The sequence below is a fragment of the Pneumocystis jirovecii genome (assembly GCF_001477535.1).
Source record: "Pneumocystis jirovecii RU7 chromosome Unknown supercont1.2, whole genome shotgun sequence".
NCBI lineage: Eukaryota > Fungi > Ascomycota > Pneumocystomycetes > Pneumocystales > Pneumocystaceae > Pneumocystis > Pneumocystis jirovecii.
Window position 1 is genome coordinate 93,865 of NW_017264776.1, and position 19,558 is coordinate 113,422.

Here is a 19,558-nt window from a genome sequence, read left to right on the forward strand (position 1 = left end):
TTCTAATGTATTTTACATGTTACATATATACATGTACAGACAACTATATACGTCTTATATGCATATCTAAAGACAACCCAAACCCATCTACAAATATATTTATAAACCGGACCAACCTGCACTTCCATCTACAAATAACCACAATTATCGTGCATCAGTGCCGTATATTACCTATGGACGGACTTATCAGAGAATCAGAGCTGTTGGTAGCAAAATTAGAGACAGCGCCAACACTTAATGCTCTTGAAGCATATGTGCAACAGCTGAAGCAGGCAAAACAGCAGCTCTGTGAATGTACAGACAGTACATCGGCCTTATCGACATGGACGGCGATACGGCCTACTCTACAACATACAATAACACAGATATCAGAGGCACAGCGTAAAGTGCAAACAGCAATACAGCGTTATGGACGGGTTCTTGATAAAGTATGCGGTTATTAACAGCAAATCAAAGTGTTATCTAAGCAGAACAGCAATTCCGTACAGATTTAACGGGAATTCACGTTCATGAAAACTTTCCGGGAGAACCAGAATGGCTACACTATACAATTGGGATGCATCTAGTTCGGGAGGCAGCGTTTGGAATGGCAGAAACATTTATGGAGGTGGGTATTATGCAAATATGAATGGAGAGGAGCAGAAAAGAGTAAAATAGCGTGAAATAAGGGATATAGAAGATAAATACAGAATTCTTTAAGTTCTGAGGGACTTTCCAAAGTCTACAGGAGCTTTTAAGCTGTTATTTCTATGATTAAGAATTTATGCTATAAATTTATCAAGGGTTTTTAAGCTTTATCACAAATTATAAATGTTATTTTAAAAAAAAGATTTTGAGAACTAAAAAGAATTGAAAACACTGAATAATATTCTAATGGATATTATGTTTTAGCAGTATGAATTGAATCTAATATTTGTTAAAACAAAAATTTACTTAAAATGATTAACAAATATTTAAATTTGTTTTAATCATTAAACATGTTTTAGTGAGTCATAAGTTGATTTCGATAAACATAAATATTGATAGTTAAAAGTATTTTAGCCGATTGATCGAATGTACTGTGTTGATTTAAAATTTATCTCTAGAACTTAAAATTTATTTTTAAACCTCTAGAATTATAATTCAAGCAAGATATTATATTTAGTTCTGTTTTGATTGTACTGATGCTTAGCTTTATTTTACTGTTCTGAAAAATTCAATATTAATATTTAACAAAAATCTTCAATTACAAGATTGCTTAGGACTTTCTGTACTTTAATGTTACTGATTCATAATTTAAAGTTTAATTCAATGTTTAAAATGCTAATCTAGTGTTATATATCTCTTCTCAGACATTCTAAATGCTCTAATTCTTAATATTAATAATCTAATTAAAAACAGGAAACAAATCTCAACCTGCCGACAGATCTACTACAAGCTTTTCAACAACTTTATTGTATCCTAGATGCATTGCGTAACGAAAATTTCCAAACAGCAATTGAGTAAGCTATACATGTTATATGGTTATATATAACAAGCTAGATGGTCATTTTCGAAACGTGCGTTACTTGAACAGCGTGGCAGTAACCTTGAATTTGATCTGCATAAACTTCAATTTATCTCGATATTTGTAAGATGTACCCAAGACAATTATACGGAAGCAATTGAATATGCACGAACACATTTCCCACCCTTTGCCAACAAATATTTAAAAGGTCTGTTTTTAATTAAAGTTCTATTAGAATTTGCAATATTTTGCCAAACTTTGATTTTATAAAACTCTTTTTAATAGTTCTAATACTAATAACTACTTTATAGAAATCAAACAACTTATGTGTCTTTTTTGCTATACATCAAATATACAACTTTTTCCTTATAAAGAATTATATATACATGATAACCTTTGGTCATCGGTTCAGGCATTATTTAGTCGTGAATATTGCTCTTTAATTGGATTTGCACCCGACTCTCCCTTGCAAACAGTTTCTATTGCAGGTTCTTTAGCAATTCCAACATTACTCAAAATGTCAAGTATTATGAAAGAAAAAAAGACAGAATGGACAAGTCAAAATGAGCTTCCAGTTGAAATTCCACTGCCAAGCAAATATCAATTCCATAGTGTTTTCACTTGTCCTATCAGCAAAGAACAAACAACAGATTCGAATCCTCCGCTTATGATTCCTTGTACTTTCCACATACTATATTGATTTTCTTTAATAATTTTTATAGGTGGACATGTTATTTCAAAAAATTCAATCGAACGACTCTCTAAAGATAACCCTACTAGTAAATTTAAATGCCCTTACTGTCCAAGGAATGCTTTTTTTTCTTATAAACTAATTATTAATACTTATTAGGGAAACTACGCCACAGGAAGCTATCCTGCTTTATCTTTGAAAAAATAAATAATCAAAAATACAATGGATACACAGAAATGTATTATTTGACATATACAAAGCTACCACTTCCAACCCTATTTTTTTCTTTCAAGTTTCCATTTGTAAATAGGGACCCCGTCTTGTGAAGTGCCTACTTTTTTCCTTTCGCCTTTTGTTTGTAGGTTTCGATGAAGATCAATATGTTTTGCTAAGACTGATAGTTGTGCCGCTCGCGCTTTCCGTGACTCTAATTCGTGCACCAGTTTAGAATCAATTGGCAATGCACTTTTTGTAAACGTTTGAATAAACTGAACATCATTTTGATCAAGAGCTGTTTCCGTTTGGCTATCAAACTTAAAAAGCTCATTTGTGGATTTTTCTAACATTTGGTGACATGTATCCTGGTTTTTCTGTTCTTTATCATGCTTTTCTTGAAGATCTTTTTTCCCTGTTAATAATAGGTTAAGTCAAATGTATTACTTACCTACTTCATCCATAAAATAATAATGTTTTCCTACACGGTCGGATGTTGTATGAATATTCATTTGTATACGTTCCTCAAGTTTTTTTATCCTCTTAGTCATTAGTTAGAACGATAATTTAAATTTATTGAAAAGGTCTATAATAATAGCAAAAATTAACATATAAGCAGAATAAAATCACACTAAAGAATAAAAACAAAATAAACATACAAACGTACCTCATTTTCAATGCGTTGCATTGTTTTAATATATGCTGAATCTTGAGTTTTTAACAATCGTACATTTTCTTCAGATAATACAGGATTCCCTCGGCTAACATAAACAATACCATCTTTTGTTTTTTCTCGCATCATTCCAAAGTAAAATTCACTAAAAACATAACCATTACATAATACAATTGCTGTAAAATTGCAAACGCTTACTCAGGATTCCTTTCTGCTGCTTTTTCACGAAGCCGTTTGAGCCGAAGCTGCTTTGAGCGATAATCCAGAGCCCTTAGGCGGTAATCCTTTGGTTTTTCTAGAAGACCCCATTTCTGACGTTCTACTGGCTGCGCCCGCTCCCGATGGTTGCGGCGCTGCAATGAATGTTTCAATGTACGCATTTTTTAAAAATAAACGCAAAACAGTGTATTCAAAACTACTCCACAATGGGTATGATCAAAGTTCTTGTTGGAAAAATATAAGTTAATAAAAACGTGTTATTTTAAAACAAACTCCGAAAAAATTAGTGAAAAGATAAGTCTAAAAAATCTGACAAAAAACCAATAAAAACTAAAAAGAAACATATAAGTAACCTATTAAAACACTTACTATAATACCTTTTAATACTCTAGCCTGTCTGCACTTTGTTTAATACTTTATATAATATTAGAAATAAAAACGTTTTTTTTTGAGGTTAAAGTCGATATGTATTGTTTGTAAAAAAGAATTAAAAATGTACAAATAAACAATTAAAAAACATAGAATACATCCATTGTTCTAATGGGATGCATCTACCTCCATATTAAGCGGCTCAGAATCCTAAAAATATTAGTATCTTTAGTAAAAACAAAAAATATAAAAAATTATTTAAAACAAAAATTATATAAACATTGAAAACCGTACCTCATTTTTCTCTGCTTCAGAGGACTCAAAATCCCAATTCGGTGCAGTTAAGAGATATCTATTAAAATAAGTGGCAATCTTTTTTTTTACTAAAAAAAACTTTTTTGGAGGAAGATGCAAGCCATATGTAGGATTAATCGGAGGAAGAGGCTTTCTATTACGTTCTGTTGCTAACTCAAGCAGAAACTCCTTGGGTGGAGGCCCTCGGAACGAATTATTCACTTGAGATGCAATTGCCAGTCGAATATCGTCAATCGTCAGCTCTGTTGCACTATCTGGCCGTGCATAGTCAGAATATGCCACTGCATCTTGCAAAACTTGGTATATATATCCTAAAACTTTGTTAATTATATGGTATTTTTCAAAATCTTATACGATGTGCAAATGTCATTAATTGTAAAGGTACATTCTGCTGATATGCTTCAACTCCAAGAGATGTCAGAATAAGATGGACAAGACGTGCATCTCGTGGAACATATTTTCGTGTATTTGCTGATTCTTCTGTCATTATTTAGAGTTAATAGTTGGTATTTATAAACGACTGACGTCTAAATCATCTCGGCAAATGGAAACACGTGATAATCACGTGACCAAGTAATAGTTTTAAGCAAAAGATGTATTGAAGAAAGGTTTTTATGGGTAACTATGAAAGAATAGATTGCTTTTATGAAAGCTATTCAGTAATAGTTTTAAGAAAAATGATTGATGTTATTTCAACAATGATGGACGCTCATCCCAAAAAGGATCGCCTATTATATCTACATGAAGCACAGCTATTTGTTTTGTATTTTTACTGGAAGTTTTTTCTAAGTTGTTAGCAGAAGAGTTTCTTAGAAGAACACTCCCCTTTTTGAACATCTCATGTTCATTGTTATAATTAATACCAAATTTACTGAAAAGAAGCTCATTTTTATCCTTTGCTAATGTCCCCTATCTCAGTAAGGGTGTATTGTTCAAAAGTCCTGTATAATATTTTACCATGAGTGTTTTTTCAGCATCTGTTGTGGACATTCCACCTTTCTGAACAAGAGCCCAAAAAGCTGTATTATACAGATTGTTAATGTGACAATCTACTTGTCTCCAGCTAAGATAGTCACGAATATTTTCTTTAGATGGATAAAGTATAGATCGAGCATCAAAAGAAGGCGGATACATTAACATTTTATCTTTAAAATACCGAGGCCATAGAAATACATAATTCGATGTAAAAAGAGAAACAACTATACTTGTAAGTTTGCTATACCTTTTGTTAATATTCTATTGTACCCAATCAACTATTTATTAATACCTAGAACGGCGTTCATACAAGTGACAGGTTTTTTGAAAAACAAAGCTATATTCATCACTGTTCCCATATGCAAGGATAATATCTGGAAATGCTTTCATAGTAACCGATGCTGCTTCATTCATAAGGTTAAGAGCTCGAACATCATTTGGCTTTTCAAACTCATGAATCGATGAAAACTTATGAAACCCACATCCATCCAATCTTATCACAATCCAGGTATTTGGTAAAAGTTTATCTGATGTTTCAAATTTACGTACATATTCATATTTAGAATTCACCATATTTACACTTTAATAATCACAATTCTTTGATATTCGTATCAATCTTTTACTAACTTTTTATTATGTCGTTAGATATCGTTACCCCGCACGGTAATGTGGGGTAATCGTGGGGTAATGTGGGGTACCGCTGAACAGCAAAAGAAAAGTAAAAATGAATGAATTTAGAACAATCTATACAGCAGCATATCCAGAGGAAGATACATATATATACAATTTAGCATTTGAAGATAATCTACTTGTTTCTTCAGGATCAGACGGAGCTCTTCGTTTATGGGACTCAGAAACGTTAAAAATGAGCTCTACAGCTCTCCAAGCGCACAAGGAGATTTCAGACGTAAAAATATCAGAAAAACATATAATTATGAGCTGTGGAAATGATGGAGTAGTAAAACTTTGGGACAGTAGGACGTTAGGAGCATGTGGAGAATTCAAAACAGGTTTTCAGGATCCATCTATGTATATTGATATTAAAAATGCCAGGGAAGAAAATAGCTCTTCTTTCGGTCTCTGAAAACGCAGATAAGACAAAGATATCATCTGGAAGTGTATTATCTGGGCAGGAAGCATATATTTTTTTATGGTAGTGTTATATCCAAAAAACACTCAAATAACCTAATCGTTTCAGGGACAAACGTAAATTATCTCTTCTTTTCTCTTATACTGAGTCACAAAATGATGATGTTACTGATGTAAGTTTTGTTTTATTCTTTTAATTTTTAATTCAACAAAGGTACGATTTCATCCAGAGAAACAGCATCTTTTATGTAGTGGTAGTTGTGATGGTCTTATCAATATCTTTGATACCAGAATATCTGATGAAGATGAAGCTGTAATTCAAGTTCTGAATCACCAGTCATCAATTCATCGTGCGGATTTTATTGGATCAAATACTATATTTGGTTTAAGTCATATGGAAACATTTAGCCTCTACGATATTCAAGACATAGAAAAAGATATAGACAATGAAAATGCTAGTACGGCCTATAATTTTATTTCTTTAGGAGATATCAGATACAAACTCAATTGCAACTATGTAATTGATGTAATTCCACATAATACAGACGATGCAGCATATTTATGTTGTGGTACTCATAAGTATTAATTAATAAAAAAAATTAATCAGTTTTTAATAACATTTTTAAGTGAAAAAACATCTCTTTGGCTAGTACATTCTGATGGTACTATTGATCAACAGGCACATATACGCTTAGATAATCATAACGATGCACTCACACGCTGTCTCGTTTTTGATGAACAAAGACAGGTAATTTATACTGGTGGGGAAGATGGTCAAATACGTGGGCATAGAGCAATAGATAATGAAAACAAAACACCTCCTACTAAGAAAGTAAGTTCTATATTTTTGAATAAAAAATATACCAACACTACTATTCTTACAGATCAAAATATATTCTTGATTCTATATCAAAGTAATAAATAATAGTAACTAAAAAATAATTATTTTTTGTAATTACTATCTATGTATATGTTCCATTCTTAAACCTGGCCTTTCGAACAAGCGATCAACAAGAAAATTTGTAGCAAAAAAATGACTATAAATAGACCTAGCATATGATAAATAATGATATTTTTACGTATCAGAATAGTCCCTATGAAGGGCTTTCTTATGTTTATTATCTTTTCTCTTCTAAGTTATTCATATAATCTTTTTTGTGTACGTTTTTACCTATATTTAGGCTTGTTTGTAGTAAGATGTAACACAAAAGATCAAGAAAAGAATGAAAAAAACAAGAAAACACAGGTAAACTATGCTGAAGACTTGAAACAGGCATTTATACCTGATGTTATGTTTGATTTTTTCGACAAAAAAAACATAACAGGTATTTTTAAACAACGATACATTTCACTTAATTAATGGAAATAGCGGATGATTTATATAATGAATCTCTTAAAATATTAAATGATATGTCGTCAAAAACATTTACAACTTATTCAATACCACAGCAGAAATTTTCGTGGTTTTTTAATACTTTAAAGCATACTATATCTAAATTTATATTAATTCGAGTAACATCTCAACAAGAAGATATAGAAATAGGAAAATACGGGAAGGGGAGCCAAATTATAAGAGTTTCTTCTATGCTTAAGAAGGCTGCAGAACTAGGAAATAATGATGCTTTATATTTATTAGGAGATATGCATTTTGTATGTATTATATAACTGAAATATTAGAACCTAACAGTTAAAAGTATGGAAATTTTAGCCATCCATTAAATATGTATAAAGCATTTTTGTTTTATAAAGAGCTTGCTGAACGAACAGGAAATGCAACAGCACAATTAAATTTGGGACTTTTTTATGCAGTAGGTATTGTTGATGAAGTTCCTCGAGACCAAGCAAAGGCTTTACTATATTTTGTTTTTTCTGCATCTCAAGGAAATATCAGGGCTGAAATGATCCTTGGATATAGATATTATTTAGGTATTGGAGCTCCACAATCATGCCAAACAGCAGCCGAGTATTATAAAAAGGTAGCAGATAAGTTAATGGATTATTATGATTCTGGACCACCCGGAGGCATTACTCTTCCTCGTATTCCAAGAAAGTTTGCTGATGATAAGGGAGGCATTTATGGAGAAGGTGCTAGTGTTGTTTCAAGTGGGGCAGAATATAGAAAGAAAAAGAAGTTAGTTGGCAAAATTATTAGAATTGAAAAAAAAGAGATGGATAATTATATAGATTATTATTCATATATAGCAGAAAAAGGGGACGTTGAGGCACAATTGCTTCTTGGTAAACTTTTTTATCTTGGAACATCTAGTATGGAGAGAAATTTTAAAAAATCATTTAGTTATTTTAAAAGGATCGCAAGATTATATTGGAAAAAAAATGGTGACCCATATGATGAAAAATATGGAATAGGAGCGGCAGAAGCAGCAAGATATTTGGGTTTAATGTATTTTAGAGGAGAAGGTGTTGTACAGAATTTTCGAATTGCTAAAATATGGTTTCAACGTGGTATAAATATTGGTGATGCCGTTTGTCAAAACAGTATGGGAATGATCTATTTGAAAGGATATGGTGATACCAATATAGATACAAAAAAAGCAACAGAGCTTTTCAAAGCTGCTTCTGATCAAGGCCTTTCTTCCGCTAAAGTTAATCTTGCTAAAATATATTTAGCACAAAAAGATTATACAAAAGCATATCTACTTTTTGAGTTAGCATGGGATAAAAATCCTGTTGAAGCAGCGTATTATTTAGCAACAATGAGCTATAATGAACTTTCGAAAGAATCTTCCTGTCAAAGAACAGTTACGGTATTTTTAATTAATACTTATATCTATATATTCACTTTTACCAGTATTACAAATATGTTTCTGAAAGAATTGGGACAGTTTATTCAACACTTGAGGAAGCAGAAAAAGCATATGAAAATAATAACATACATATGACACTGATTGGCAGTTTAATTGCTGCAGAGCAGGGTTATGAAGCAGGACAATTTAACTTTGCATGGCTTCTTGATAAAGGCTAGTTGATATCCTTTATAATTTTTATTCTGATTTGATTTAGCAAAATCTTATGTTTCTCGTTACAAAAAAGACTATTTTCCAATGTCAGATCAACTTTCTTTAATCTATTATACACGAGCAGCAAAACAAAATAATGTTGATGCAATGGTTAGGATGGGTGATTATTATTTAGAAGGCATAGGAACAAAGGCAGATCCATCTAAAGCTATTAAGTGTTTTATGTCAGCAGCTGATACTGGAATATCTGCTCTTGCAATCTGGAATTTAGGATGGATGTATGAGAATGGAATTGGTATACAGCAGGATTTTCTTTTGGCAAAACGACATTATGTTAATGCACTTTTAACTAGTTCTGAAGCATGGCTGCCTGTCACACTTTCTTTGATCAAACTTCGGATAAGAAGTGTATATAAATCTATTGTGAACGGAAGTACGATAACTACATCTAATAAACTAGGTTAGCTTTAAAATATATTACATTAATTCTAAATGATGTATAGGACAAAAAGAAAATACAAGTATCATTACTAAATCAAAAAACTTTATTAGAAAAATACAAGATTCATTAAGAATTGATGATATTGATGAAAGTGAAAATGTTTTAGAACTAGATTATGATGACCAAGAATACTATCAAAGTAAAGACGATTTTTTTGAAACAATTGTTATTTTACTTTTATGTTTATTTATAGCATTTATGGTAATTTATATGATTACTTTTTACACAGCTAATATAACTAAGATTTACTATCGACAAGCAAGATTACATGCTGGACTCAGACGAAACACAAATACACAATACCTTCATAATGAATAAGATATGACCATTAAAACATTAAACAATATTTTTAATATTCATGCAATTGCCTATATTATATGTACCATGCAATTAAGAAAGATATTCACGTTTTATTCTACATTCTGTGTTAAGGTAGTTCACCCTTAGGTTATAGAATCTTTTAGTTTTATAACCAGGTTTCCGTCTTAATATCCCATCCAATCAGATTAGGGGAAATATTCAACTTTTCAAGCATCATTGTCATTGTAAATTCTTCTGATTTCGATGTATCTTCAACATTTGGTAAATATTCTTTATCTTGCTCTAGATTTTCAGAGTCAATATTTGGAGTAGTATCCCATTCAGAAAAAATATTTCTAGAAATTTCAAACTGTTTATACCATGCTACAATACCTCCTGCAGCTTCAATTCTTTCAGAAACAATAGTAAAAAGTTGTGCTGCAGCTTGTTGTGCTGCAAGACGCCATTTATCGATCAACATCTCCAATTTATTATCATCCTTCAAGTATTAAGATAACATAAGAATTCATAAATTTTAAAATACCTTATTTTCATAAATCTTTGCTGTTTCTATTGTTTTTATACGCTCATCTGCTTCCCATATTTTCCGTTCAAGTTCCAATCGCCTTTTATGTAATGCATTTATTTCTGGATCTACTGTATTCTTGCTAGGAAACAAAGGAGAGCGAAAAACAGCCTTTTTAACAGATTTTTTTGGAGTAGATATACTATGTGTATCCGTGGTATCAGATATAATTTTAGATTTATTATTTTCATTTTCTTTGGAAGAAATATTCCTTTCAGGAGAATCTGAAGACTTTTCGTCTTTTTTTACAGTTCCCAAAAGTTTATTAGTATGATTGTTTGCTTTTAAAGGAGATCGAAATGGCTGTCTTAATTTCTTGTTTATAAGACATTTTTTTTTCGACAAAATAGAATTGGAAGACTTTAAAACATCATTCTAAATTTTTCATAAGCATTCTGATATAATTTGTTTTAAAAACTGGGATTCACCTCATTTATAATTTCAGTAAATGTTCTTTTAACACCAAATTCTTCAGAAAGGGAATAATCGTGATTATAATTGGTATCATTTAAGTCATTTTTTTCAGGAGAATTTAATGGTTCTATTTCTGTTTCCATTAAGTAAACTTTTTATATTTTTTTTAAATTCTCAATTTTTTTGATGTTAATACGTACTGTAAAAATATCTAAAAATTAATCAATTTTTTTTAAAAAAAGTGCTAATTTATTTATTTTAAAACTAAAAGCATAATTTTATTAATAGGATGGCTAAGATTCAAAAATCTACAAAAAAATTTAAAAAAAAATTGCTTCAAAAGACCCTTGAACACAGAAGATCTATTAAAAAAATAAAAAATAGAAATAAGTTTTCTAGGAAGAAAAATATTAAAGAAATTCCAAAAGAAAACAAAGATTATGAAGGGTTTAATGACAAAAATACAGGTTCTTTTTTGAACGGGGCGTTAGATGCTTTTCCTGCGATTACAACATCAGAGGAGAGTGATAATAGTTCATTAGATACAGATAGAGGCCATAAAACACAGCTTGATTCATTAAAAGACAGTGATCCTAAATTTTATAAGTATCTCCAAGAAGAAGAAGCAGAATTACTTGCATTTGAGGATTCAGATGCTTCAGATGATGCAAAAACAGAAGATGCTTTTCAAGGTGTTGATACAAACAACAAATCATTAACAGTTGATGTAATTCGTAACTGGGGGGAAATTATTTCTAAAGAAAAATCATTAAAGATGCTGAAAAAAGCGGTTGTAACGCTTCATACTGCAGCATTATTTGATGAGAAATCTGTTTCTGAAGCCCATCCATTTATAATCAATTCAGATGGTATATTTAATATATTTTTATGTTTTAAATAACTTCTATGTTTAGTCTTCAATGCGCTTGCTACTTTGATATTTAAACAGGTTCCTAACATATTACGTGATCATCTTTCAACAAAAACTTTAGCACATGAAAAAAAGTATAATCAATTAATTCATTTTTTATCTTTTTTATTTAACTAAAAATATTCATAGTGAAAAAAAAACAAAAAAGCTATTATTTATCCTTAAAGTTCAATTTTCAAATATATTACGTCTTTTACATAACTTGACTGATCCAAATATGCTGCATATGATACTGGAAGAAACAGAGAAACTTATACCGCATGCTCTTACTCATAGAAAATTCATGAAACATTTAATAAAACTTTTAGTTCAATTATGGAGCATACAATCTTCAGATAAAGTAAAGAATTCTGCATATGTTATAATTAAAAAAATTCTCCTTATAGGCGATAAAAGTTACATAGAATACTCTCTTAGTGTGCGTAAATTATTTGTATTTATACTGAATATTTACTTTTATAGACTATTTATTCTGCGTTTAATCAACAATCACCTCATACGAATGCCATCACACTGCCTATTATTCGTTTTATGAAAAATACAGCTTCTGAACTCTTTGGAATTAATCAAGCGGTTTCCTATCAAGTTTCCTTTAAATATATTCGCCAATTAGCCATCCATTTGCGTAATGCGATTATTAAACATGATCAGGTAGACTCTTTTTTTTATATCTTATGTTTTATATGATAAAGGAATCCTACAAAGCAGTTTATAGTTGGAAGTATGTCCATTCTATTGATTTTTGGTCCTGTGTTTTATCTAATCACTGTGATAAGACTAAAAAAAGTATTCATCCTTTTCCAATGCAAGATTTAATTTATCCTTTGGTACAAATAACTTTAGGAACAATTAAGCATGTATCCTCTTCTCAATTTTTTCCTTTAAAATTTCATCTCATACGAAGTTTAATTAATGTTTCTTATTATACAGGAGTGTATATTCCTTTAGCATCTTATATTTTCGAAATATTGGAATCTAAGGAAATAAAAAATAAACCAGCACCATCTACTGCAAAACCTATTGATTTTGAATTATGTATACGTGCACCAAAATCTTATCTTAAAGGAAAAATTTATCAAGATGGATTAATAGAACAAGTAATTGAGTTGTTATTAGAAATTTATTCATTGCAATGTAAATCAATATCTTTTCCAGAGCTTTCAATGCCTATGATTATTCAAATTAAACGATATATTAAAAAGTCAAAAAATTCTAAATTAAATAAATTGCTGGTAATCTTTATAGAAAAACTCAAAGAAAATTCTGAATTTATTGAATCACGAAGGAAATCTATAGAATTCTCACCAAATAAAATAGGTCAGATGGAGGCATTTTTAGAAGATTATAGTTGGGATATGACACCCCTTGGAAAATATGTCAATTCACAAAGGAAAATAAAGAAAGAACGAAAGAAAATAGAAAATGAGACACAGGAACAAAATATAGACAAAATATTATCTGAAGAATCAGAAAACTGGACGGATATGGATGACTATGAGGACAGTTTGAATTAATATAAATTATGTAGTTTTACAGCTCTAGGAAAAGGATCTTTTAGTGATAAAATAATCATCTGCCGTTCTTGATGTATGTAACCTTTCATAAATCCCTGTACAAAATTACTATTTGAAGTGCAAAATATAAACATTGTTACCTTGTATATCATATTAGCCAAAAAGCATTCTGTTTCAGCAATATCATTATCTAGTCCTGAATGCTTTAAGGCAATATGAAATTGTTCAATTGGTATCCTAGTATTTCCCCCATTTAAAAGAAATCTAAAAAACAATAAATATATAAAATTGAAGTCAAAGATTAATTATACACACGACGAAAAAGATTTCTCATACATGTATCACGAATTCTTTCAATAATTAAATATATTCTACGAGTAACTAGTTCTTTCTCTTTTTTCAACAATAGTTTGTCATATCCCCGTAAATTGCCTTTGCGAATATACTTTTTAAGGGGTTCATAAAGATCCTTCAAACGTGAAAATTTTGATAATAAAGCACTAGACGGCATTTTCTGTGAAGTCAATAAAAGTGTTGGTATAAGATAAGTGAGTATTAATCTAATATTTTTTAGAATAAATTTTCTATGTTAAAAAAATACTCTAAATTTTTAAGAGAATTTTTTTGACAAAGCTCCAAAGAAGTCATTAGTTCTGTTTCTGCCTAAAAATGTATTATTTATTAATATACATAAGTAGAGGTAACAATACTACTAGATATTCCTCATTTAAAAATGCTGATACACCAAGATAATATTTATACGTAACCACATGAGATTTTGGAAAACATTCAAGAGGAGGCATCTCAGATACCTCAATTGCACGTAAAACATTTTTCGAAAGCGAAAACTTGTTGATCTAAATGCATTTTTAAAATATAAACGAGCCATTTTCAAAAAAGAGACCTTAAAATAAATCTTAAAAAGAACCCCAATAATATAATAAGTTCCCCATTTTCGAGACATTTCAATAGGTGCTCTAAAAGTTAAGCATATTTCACATTTCTTCAAATATCATACCTATCTGTAATACAAATGGTAAAAGCTTTATTAATCATTCTTGCAGCTTCCTCTGATTTCTCTGCTTTTTCATTTTTTGATCGCAGGAATAAGTCTGCCTAAAATAATTTATAAAAATGTCCAAATATAAAGTATTTGTTTTAAAAATTACCCTAAATGCAAGAAATTCAAGATCACGACAAACTGCAAAAAGAACAGGAAGAACCCACGCTTCCCAAGTTAACAAACCTTTTAAAACAGCCCTGAGACTTAATAATAGATATTTAAACAACAAAAACGTACTGAACTAACGCAGACTGTTCGTTCGTTGCCTCTACAATATCGCGTTTGTTTTCAAGAGCCAAAGATGTTTTCCAAAAGCAAGAAACAACATCTACCCATAAAGGATCAAAGAGGATACGAGAAATCTCATGATCTGGGTTAATAAAACGTCCAGATAATACTAATTCTCGAAGACTTTTGGCATCTTTTCTTATTGACAATAAATTGCCTAGAAAAGGGCCATTTCGTTGAAAAATCGACTGATTAATAGCTTGAAGAATCCCAGTAAGTGTATTATCCATGAGAAATACTAATTTTTAATTAAAATAGATTTTTATTTTAAAAACCAGTTTCAAAAAAAATCATAACTATTTTTTTTCGAGGTTAGATGTTTAAACAATTTTTTAAAAGCAAAAGCTTATTAAATTTACCTGAAAAAAGCTCAAAATAAGAAGAATTGCAAAGTATTTCGTATCTGTATTTTTTGTTGAGAACCGTGATTTTATTTTCTCGACAAACTTTTAAAAAGGTTTTATCCGAAAAACCAATTTAAAAAGATTATTTTATAGATTTTAACAACATTTTCCTATATTTTGAATCATTTGGTATTTTTTCGGTTTTGAAACATCTTTTTTTGAAAAAAATTGCATCAAAATTTTTTTGAAGGATGAAATTCAGCATTTTTTAAAAATTGAACTAAAAATACCTCGTTTAATAGATATTGATTTTATGGCATCTAGGATGAATTTTAGCCTATTCTTAATACTTTTATGCCAAAAAAATGGAATTTGATTGGTCAAAATTGGACAAAGAATTTGCACATAAAGTTAAAGATTTTCTCAATCAACAGTTCCAAAAAATTTCTCTTCCTTCTTTTTTAAAAAGTGTAAATATTGTTTCCTTTGATTTTGGGACAATTCCTCCAATAGTTGATATTGAAAATATAGAAGATCCATATCCACACTTTTATGAGGATAGTGATCTAGGTCAAAATGAATCAGATGAAGAGCTAATAGAACACGATGAAAATTTGCAACAAAATGATAAAGACGAAAGGGATATAGATGCTTTAGGTGATGATTTTGAAGTTGCATCAACATCCTCACAACCTCCTCCATATGCTGAAGCAGGGCTTCCTCAGTTTCATATGCACAATGAGCTCACTGATTTATTGACACGTCATTTTTCAATGGCATCTCATAAGATTGGAAGGTCAAATGCGGCCTCTAGCTGTCCTCCTTTTTTCCAGTCAACATTTTCTAGTTCCTTAGGAAATATTGTCTCTGCATCAGGACTATCAACACCTCATTGGATTAGTCCTCATTTATTAAATACACATTGTCATACTTTACCTAAAAATGAAGAACGATTAAGCCCATTTAATCAAAATATAGACATAGCACCGTCAAATATATCTTCAACTTTGCCTCATATTAAAAATAGCTTTACAGGAGAAAGTAATAAAGAACCCAGAAATAAAAACTCTAATGAAGATTTCCAAGTAAAACTACGAATTACATATGAAGGTAATATAAAGATAGAAATCGCAGCGGAACTTCATTTAAATTATCATTCATCTTTATTTATCGGTCTCCCTGTTAAGATTACGTTGACAGGATTATCATTCGAAGCTATCGCTATTTTAGCTTATATTAATAAATGTTTTCATTTCTGTTTTATTAATGAAGAACAAAAGGAAAGGCTACTAAAAAATATCAAAATCGAATCAGAAATAGGAGATAAAAACAAACAAATACTTAAAAATGTTGGAAAAATTGAAACATTTCTATTAGAACAATTTAGGAAAATTATAGAAAGAGAATTAGTATTTCCAAGCTGGTTAACCATTATTACATGAATTGTATATTAATGTATTTAAAATTTAAATTTCCATTCTTTAATATCTATTATGAAAGCAACCCCACAAAGAATTATGCCATAAATAATCATAATTAGGAATCCTGCTACATTGCCAACTTCAAGTGTGTTTATTGATGAGTTTATTAATCCTGTTATTAGGTTTCCCTATAATTATATTAAAAAATAACAATAAAGGGAAAAGATACAATCAAAAAAATGATTAATCCGTTTTTATTAACATAGTGAAGCATTAAAGGTACAATATCAATGTATTTTGCAGATGATCCAAAAAATAAAATTTCAATAAGCATTTGACATACTAAACAACCTAATGAGCATGCTGATATTAAGTATACATATGGTAAATTAGTCTATTGTGATAAATAATATAATTAACTTTTTTAAAATCTACTTACTAATCTTCTTGAAATAGGATGTTTCCCATAAAAAGTAAAATAATAAGATATAACAGAATAAAAAACAAATAGTGAAAATATTTTTAAAATTACTTTATATTGATTAATTGAATTATTTTTTTTGGAAGATTTATTTTCATAAAACAGATATTTACCAGTGTCTATTCCGGACAAATATATAATCAAATAACCTTTTTCAAATAAGCCATTTATAAATTATAGAGCTTTTTTTTAAAAAAACCTATTAATGAAAATATACCTTCTCTATTTGCTGAAATTAAATTTGTCCTAGGTGCATTTAAAATATATGCAAGAACATGCGGTAAACGTATTAATAACTCATTACAAATCGATAATAATATTATAATAAAGATATAAGATTTTAAATATTGATGTAAAAACTCTATAAATACGAGAGACAGAGAGAGAACCCCTAGTGTAAAAAAAAAGTTCCAGTGAACACCATATTCTGAAACATGCTCCTAACTTCATAAATTCTATTTTTAAAAAATTATAGACTCATACAGGATAATCACAAATTTTGATTATTAATATTCTGATAAAACCAATAACAAAAAACATGTATGATTGTTTTAAAGATATTTTCATTTTCTTAATAAAAGATACCTTACTTGAATACTTATTTTTAATATTTTTAATTGTTACAACACCAAATGAGAAAACAAAAAAACCTACTCCAAGATCCATCTATACCACAATAAATACAAAAAAAAATGAATCTTCAGAATATGTACCAAAGAAATTCCCCACGTTTCTACTTTTGCATGTTTCCGAGGAAATATCTTGAAATCTACAGCAAGAATAGATAAACATGATATTAACATGATTGTTCCACGAAGAGTACTAACATATGATTTCATTCCAGTGTCTTTGGTATCTCGAATGCCCTTTAAAGTGTATCTAAATGACTTTTTCGTATTGTCATTTGAATTTTTGTTTTTTTTACAAAATAATGTACAAAACCATAAAATTGGTACTGAAAATAGAAATCCCAGTATCATATGCTCCAAATAAGACGAAAGAATTGTAGAAAAAAGCAACGGAATCACATAATAAAGCCCATATTCAATCAAAAAATGAAAAAAACCATAATTTTGACCAAAATGCCAAGATTGAAGAGCTGCTGCAAAAAAGTGCGATGACTTCTCATCCTTAGCAACAAACATAAAACTTAATATACATACAAAAATAACTGCAACCAACTTAATTACTTCTTTCACTGGCTGACCCGTATGCCCAGTAACAAATGCTTCTTTTTGTTGCTTATAATTTATTCTTGTATCCTTTAAAGCATGCATATTTTGCTACTTTAACAATATTTTCTTATTTATTCTCTTACATACAGTAGTTTATCAATATATTCCTCTATATTCAATCTATTAAGATGTATTTATATTTTACACTTTATATCTCTCCAATTCTACTCAGTTGATCTATAAATACTTCATTAGAAAAGAAATTATGTATTTAATGCGTTTACTGGACTATATACACTTTATATGCGCTTTATATGCGTTATATATGCGCTTTTCTTTGAAAATTATTTTTTTTGTTTTCGGTACGCTCTTACGAAACAATTAACCTTTATATATGTCGTGTACTCTCAATTCTAATTTATCACAGCAAATTCAATTAGATGAAACACCATCAGAACGTAATCTATGGGAGTCTCTATCAGACATATATGCTATTATTAGATGTCTTGAATTTGTTGAAAAAGCATATTTGCGAGATATTCTTAAACCAGAACAGTGAGTTTTAGGCAAAACAGTGTTTTAAAGGCTTTTGTAGCGGATTTCTTACAGATAGATAGATATACGCCTATATGTGCACGTTTGATTACACAGTTTAAAACAATACTTAAATCACCGTTTGTTGCAGAAGCATTTGATTCACTTGATGCATTCTGTGCTACTTATAAGGTATGAATGGGCATAAGAATGGCTTTTTATGCGTTATATGCGCTAAAAAATGAATATATCAGTTGAAAATATGAATTATATGCGTCGAAAATAAAATAAATGTGTTAAAAATATGAATATATTCATCAAAAATAGAATATATGCATGGTTATAAGAGTTTATATTAGAAAAAAAAGTAAAATTTATGCATTATAAATGCTGTGGCTTCTTTAAAGTTTTATTTTATAGCAATTTTAACTGTTTTTGGCGCAGATTTCCTGTTTTCATGCTGTTTACAGACTTAAACTTGGAATTCCAGTAACAATGGAGCATAGTACACGGGATATTACACAACTTCATGTCCAGTCTCAGCAAACAGTGCCAGGAAAACAAGTAGCAGAAGTGGTTCATAATTTTATTACATTTATGGATGCCTTACGGCTTAAGTATACAGCAAAAGATCAACTACATCCTCTTTTGTCTGAGCTAGCGGTGTCTTTAAATGCAGCAACACATGAAACATTTGAAGGACGCGGTATAATTCTCCGTTGGTTAATTCTTTTAAACAATATGGGAGTTACAGACGAGATTACTGCACAACAAAGTCGTGAAATGCTTTTTGATATCGAGAGTGTGTATAATGAGTTTTACAAAAGCTTGAGTATGTGAAAATTGGAGCTTATTTTAAAATGAATGTTTTGGTACTGTTTTTTGGCCATATAAATATACGGTTAGATGTTCTGATAATATTTTTTTGATAAAAATATCAATTTTCTAACGTTGATTTATCGCATCTGGAATGATCAATGCATCCAACATTAGCTTC

The 19,558-nt window shown here is 29.8% G+C and overlaps 12 protein-coding genes across 12 annotated transcripts; 6 read left to right on the top strand and 6 right to left on the bottom strand.

The window, feature by feature from the left end:
- Positions 1–173: 173 nt before the first annotated feature.
- Positions 174–2,336, top strand: T551_00365 (ubiquitin-protein ligase RMD5; the record flags this gene model as incomplete). The annotated part of the gene is made up of 6 exons (XM_018372632.1): positions 174–428; positions 476–607; positions 1,381–1,481; positions 1,522–1,694; positions 1,798–2,163; positions 2,209–2,336. 6 exons carry the CDS (start codon positions 174–176, stop codon positions 2,334–2,336), a joined length of 1,155 nt encoding a protein of 384 aa, XP_018230966.1.
- A 116-nt stretch (positions 2,337–2,452) lies between these two features.
- T551_00366 (rRNA-processing protein UTP11) lies at positions 2,453–3,443 on the bottom strand (the record flags this gene model as incomplete). Its single annotated transcript, XM_018372633.1, has 4 exons — positions 2,453–2,796; positions 2,842–2,932; positions 3,058–3,208; positions 3,262–3,443. 4 exons carry the CDS (start codon positions 3,441–3,443, stop codon positions 2,453–2,455), a joined length of 768 nt encoding a protein of 255 aa, XP_018230967.1.
- Positions 3,444–3,819: 376 nt separating this feature from the next.
- Positions 3,820–4,453, bottom strand: T551_00367 (chromatin modification protein; the record flags this gene model as incomplete). The annotated part of the gene is made up of 4 exons (XM_018372634.1): positions 3,820–3,861; positions 3,946–4,003; positions 4,046–4,277; positions 4,321–4,453. 4 exons carry the CDS (start codon positions 4,451–4,453, stop codon positions 3,820–3,822), a joined length of 465 nt encoding a protein of 154 aa, XP_018230968.1.
- A 200-nt stretch (positions 4,454–4,653) lies between these two features.
- T551_00368 (tRNA guanylyltransferase) lies at positions 4,654–5,514 on the bottom strand (the record flags this gene model as incomplete). The annotated part of the gene is made up of 3 exons (XM_018372635.1): positions 4,654–4,875; positions 4,924–5,182; positions 5,234–5,514. The coding sequence occupies 3 exons, from the start codon at positions 5,512–5,514 to the stop codon at positions 4,654–4,656; spliced, it is 762 nt and encodes a 253-aa protein (XP_018230969.1).
- Positions 5,515–5,665: 151 nt separating this feature from the next.
- Positions 5,666–6,955, top strand: T551_00369 (uncharacterized protein; the record flags this gene model as incomplete). The annotated part of the gene is made up of 5 exons (XM_018372636.1): positions 5,666–5,951; positions 5,995–6,094; positions 6,140–6,203; positions 6,245–6,609; positions 6,658–6,955. The coding sequence occupies 5 exons, from the start codon at positions 5,666–5,668 to the stop codon at positions 6,953–6,955; spliced, it is 1,113 nt and encodes a 370-aa protein (XP_018230970.1).
- Positions 6,956–7,389: 434 nt separating this feature from the next.
- On the top strand, positions 7,390–9,828 carry T551_00370 (uncharacterized protein; the record flags this gene model as incomplete). The annotated part of the gene is made up of 6 exons (XM_018372637.1): positions 7,390–7,680; positions 7,725–8,795; positions 8,840–9,008; positions 9,052–9,468; positions 9,512–9,711; positions 9,754–9,828. The coding sequence occupies 6 exons, from the start codon at positions 7,390–7,392 to the stop codon at positions 9,826–9,828; spliced, it is 2,223 nt and encodes a 740-aa protein (XP_018230971.1).
- Positions 9,829–9,976: 148 nt separating this feature from the next.
- On the bottom strand, positions 9,977–10,953 carry T551_00371 (uncharacterized protein; the record flags this gene model as incomplete). The annotated part of the gene is made up of 3 exons (XM_018372638.1): positions 9,977–10,309; positions 10,355–10,771; positions 10,825–10,953. The coding sequence occupies 3 exons, from the start codon at positions 10,951–10,953 to the stop codon at positions 9,977–9,979; spliced, it is 879 nt and encodes a 292-aa protein (XP_018230972.1).
- Positions 10,954–11,099: 146 nt separating this feature from the next.
- T551_00372 (uncharacterized protein) lies at positions 11,100–13,255 on the top strand (the record flags this gene model as incomplete). Its single annotated transcript, XM_018372639.1, has 5 exons — positions 11,100–11,679; positions 11,725–11,815; positions 11,871–12,159; positions 12,204–12,392; positions 12,434–13,255. 5 exons carry the CDS (start codon positions 11,100–11,102, stop codon positions 13,253–13,255), a joined length of 1,971 nt encoding a protein of 656 aa, XP_018230973.1.
- Positions 13,256–13,279: 24 nt separating this feature from the next.
- T551_00373 (uncharacterized protein) lies at positions 13,280–14,878 on the bottom strand (the record flags this gene model as incomplete). Its single annotated transcript, XM_018372640.1, has 9 exons — positions 14,565–14,878; positions 14,425–14,515; positions 14,274–14,371; positions 14,160–14,232; positions 13,966–14,112; positions 13,857–13,918; positions 13,567–13,815; positions 13,388–13,519; positions 13,280–13,337 (listed from the first exon to the last, which is right to left on the bottom strand). The coding sequence occupies exons 1-9, from the start codon at positions 14,834–14,836 to the stop codon at positions 13,280–13,282; spliced, it is 1,182 nt and encodes a 393-aa protein (XP_018230974.1). The 5' UTR covers positions 14,837–14,878.
- A 437-nt stretch (positions 14,879–15,315) lies between these two features.
- On the top strand, positions 15,316–16,392 carry T551_00374 (uncharacterized protein; the record flags this gene model as incomplete). The annotated part of the gene is made up of 1 exon (XM_018372641.1): positions 15,316–16,392. One exon carries the CDS (start codon positions 15,316–15,318, stop codon positions 16,390–16,392), a length of 1,077 nt encoding a protein of 358 aa, XP_018230975.1.
- A 17-nt stretch (positions 16,393–16,409) lies between these two features.
- T551_00375 (glucosaminyl-phosphotidylinositol O-acyltransferase) lies at positions 16,410–18,129 on the bottom strand (the record flags this gene model as incomplete). Its single annotated transcript, XM_018372642.1, has 6 exons — positions 16,410–16,559; positions 16,601–16,765; positions 16,811–17,001; positions 17,052–17,292; positions 17,336–17,518; positions 17,566–18,129. The coding sequence occupies 6 exons, from the start codon at positions 18,127–18,129 to the stop codon at positions 16,410–16,412; spliced, it is 1,494 nt and encodes a 497-aa protein (XP_018230976.1).
- Positions 18,130–18,421: 292 nt separating this feature from the next.
- On the top strand, positions 18,422–19,401 carry T551_00376 (ESCRT-I subunit protein VPS28; the record flags this gene model as incomplete). Its single annotated transcript, XM_018372643.1, has 3 exons — positions 18,422–18,582; positions 18,645–18,753; positions 19,006–19,401. 3 exons carry the CDS (start codon positions 18,422–18,424, stop codon positions 19,399–19,401), a joined length of 666 nt encoding a protein of 221 aa, XP_018230977.1.
- Between the last annotated feature and the right edge of the window lie 157 nt (positions 19,402–19,558).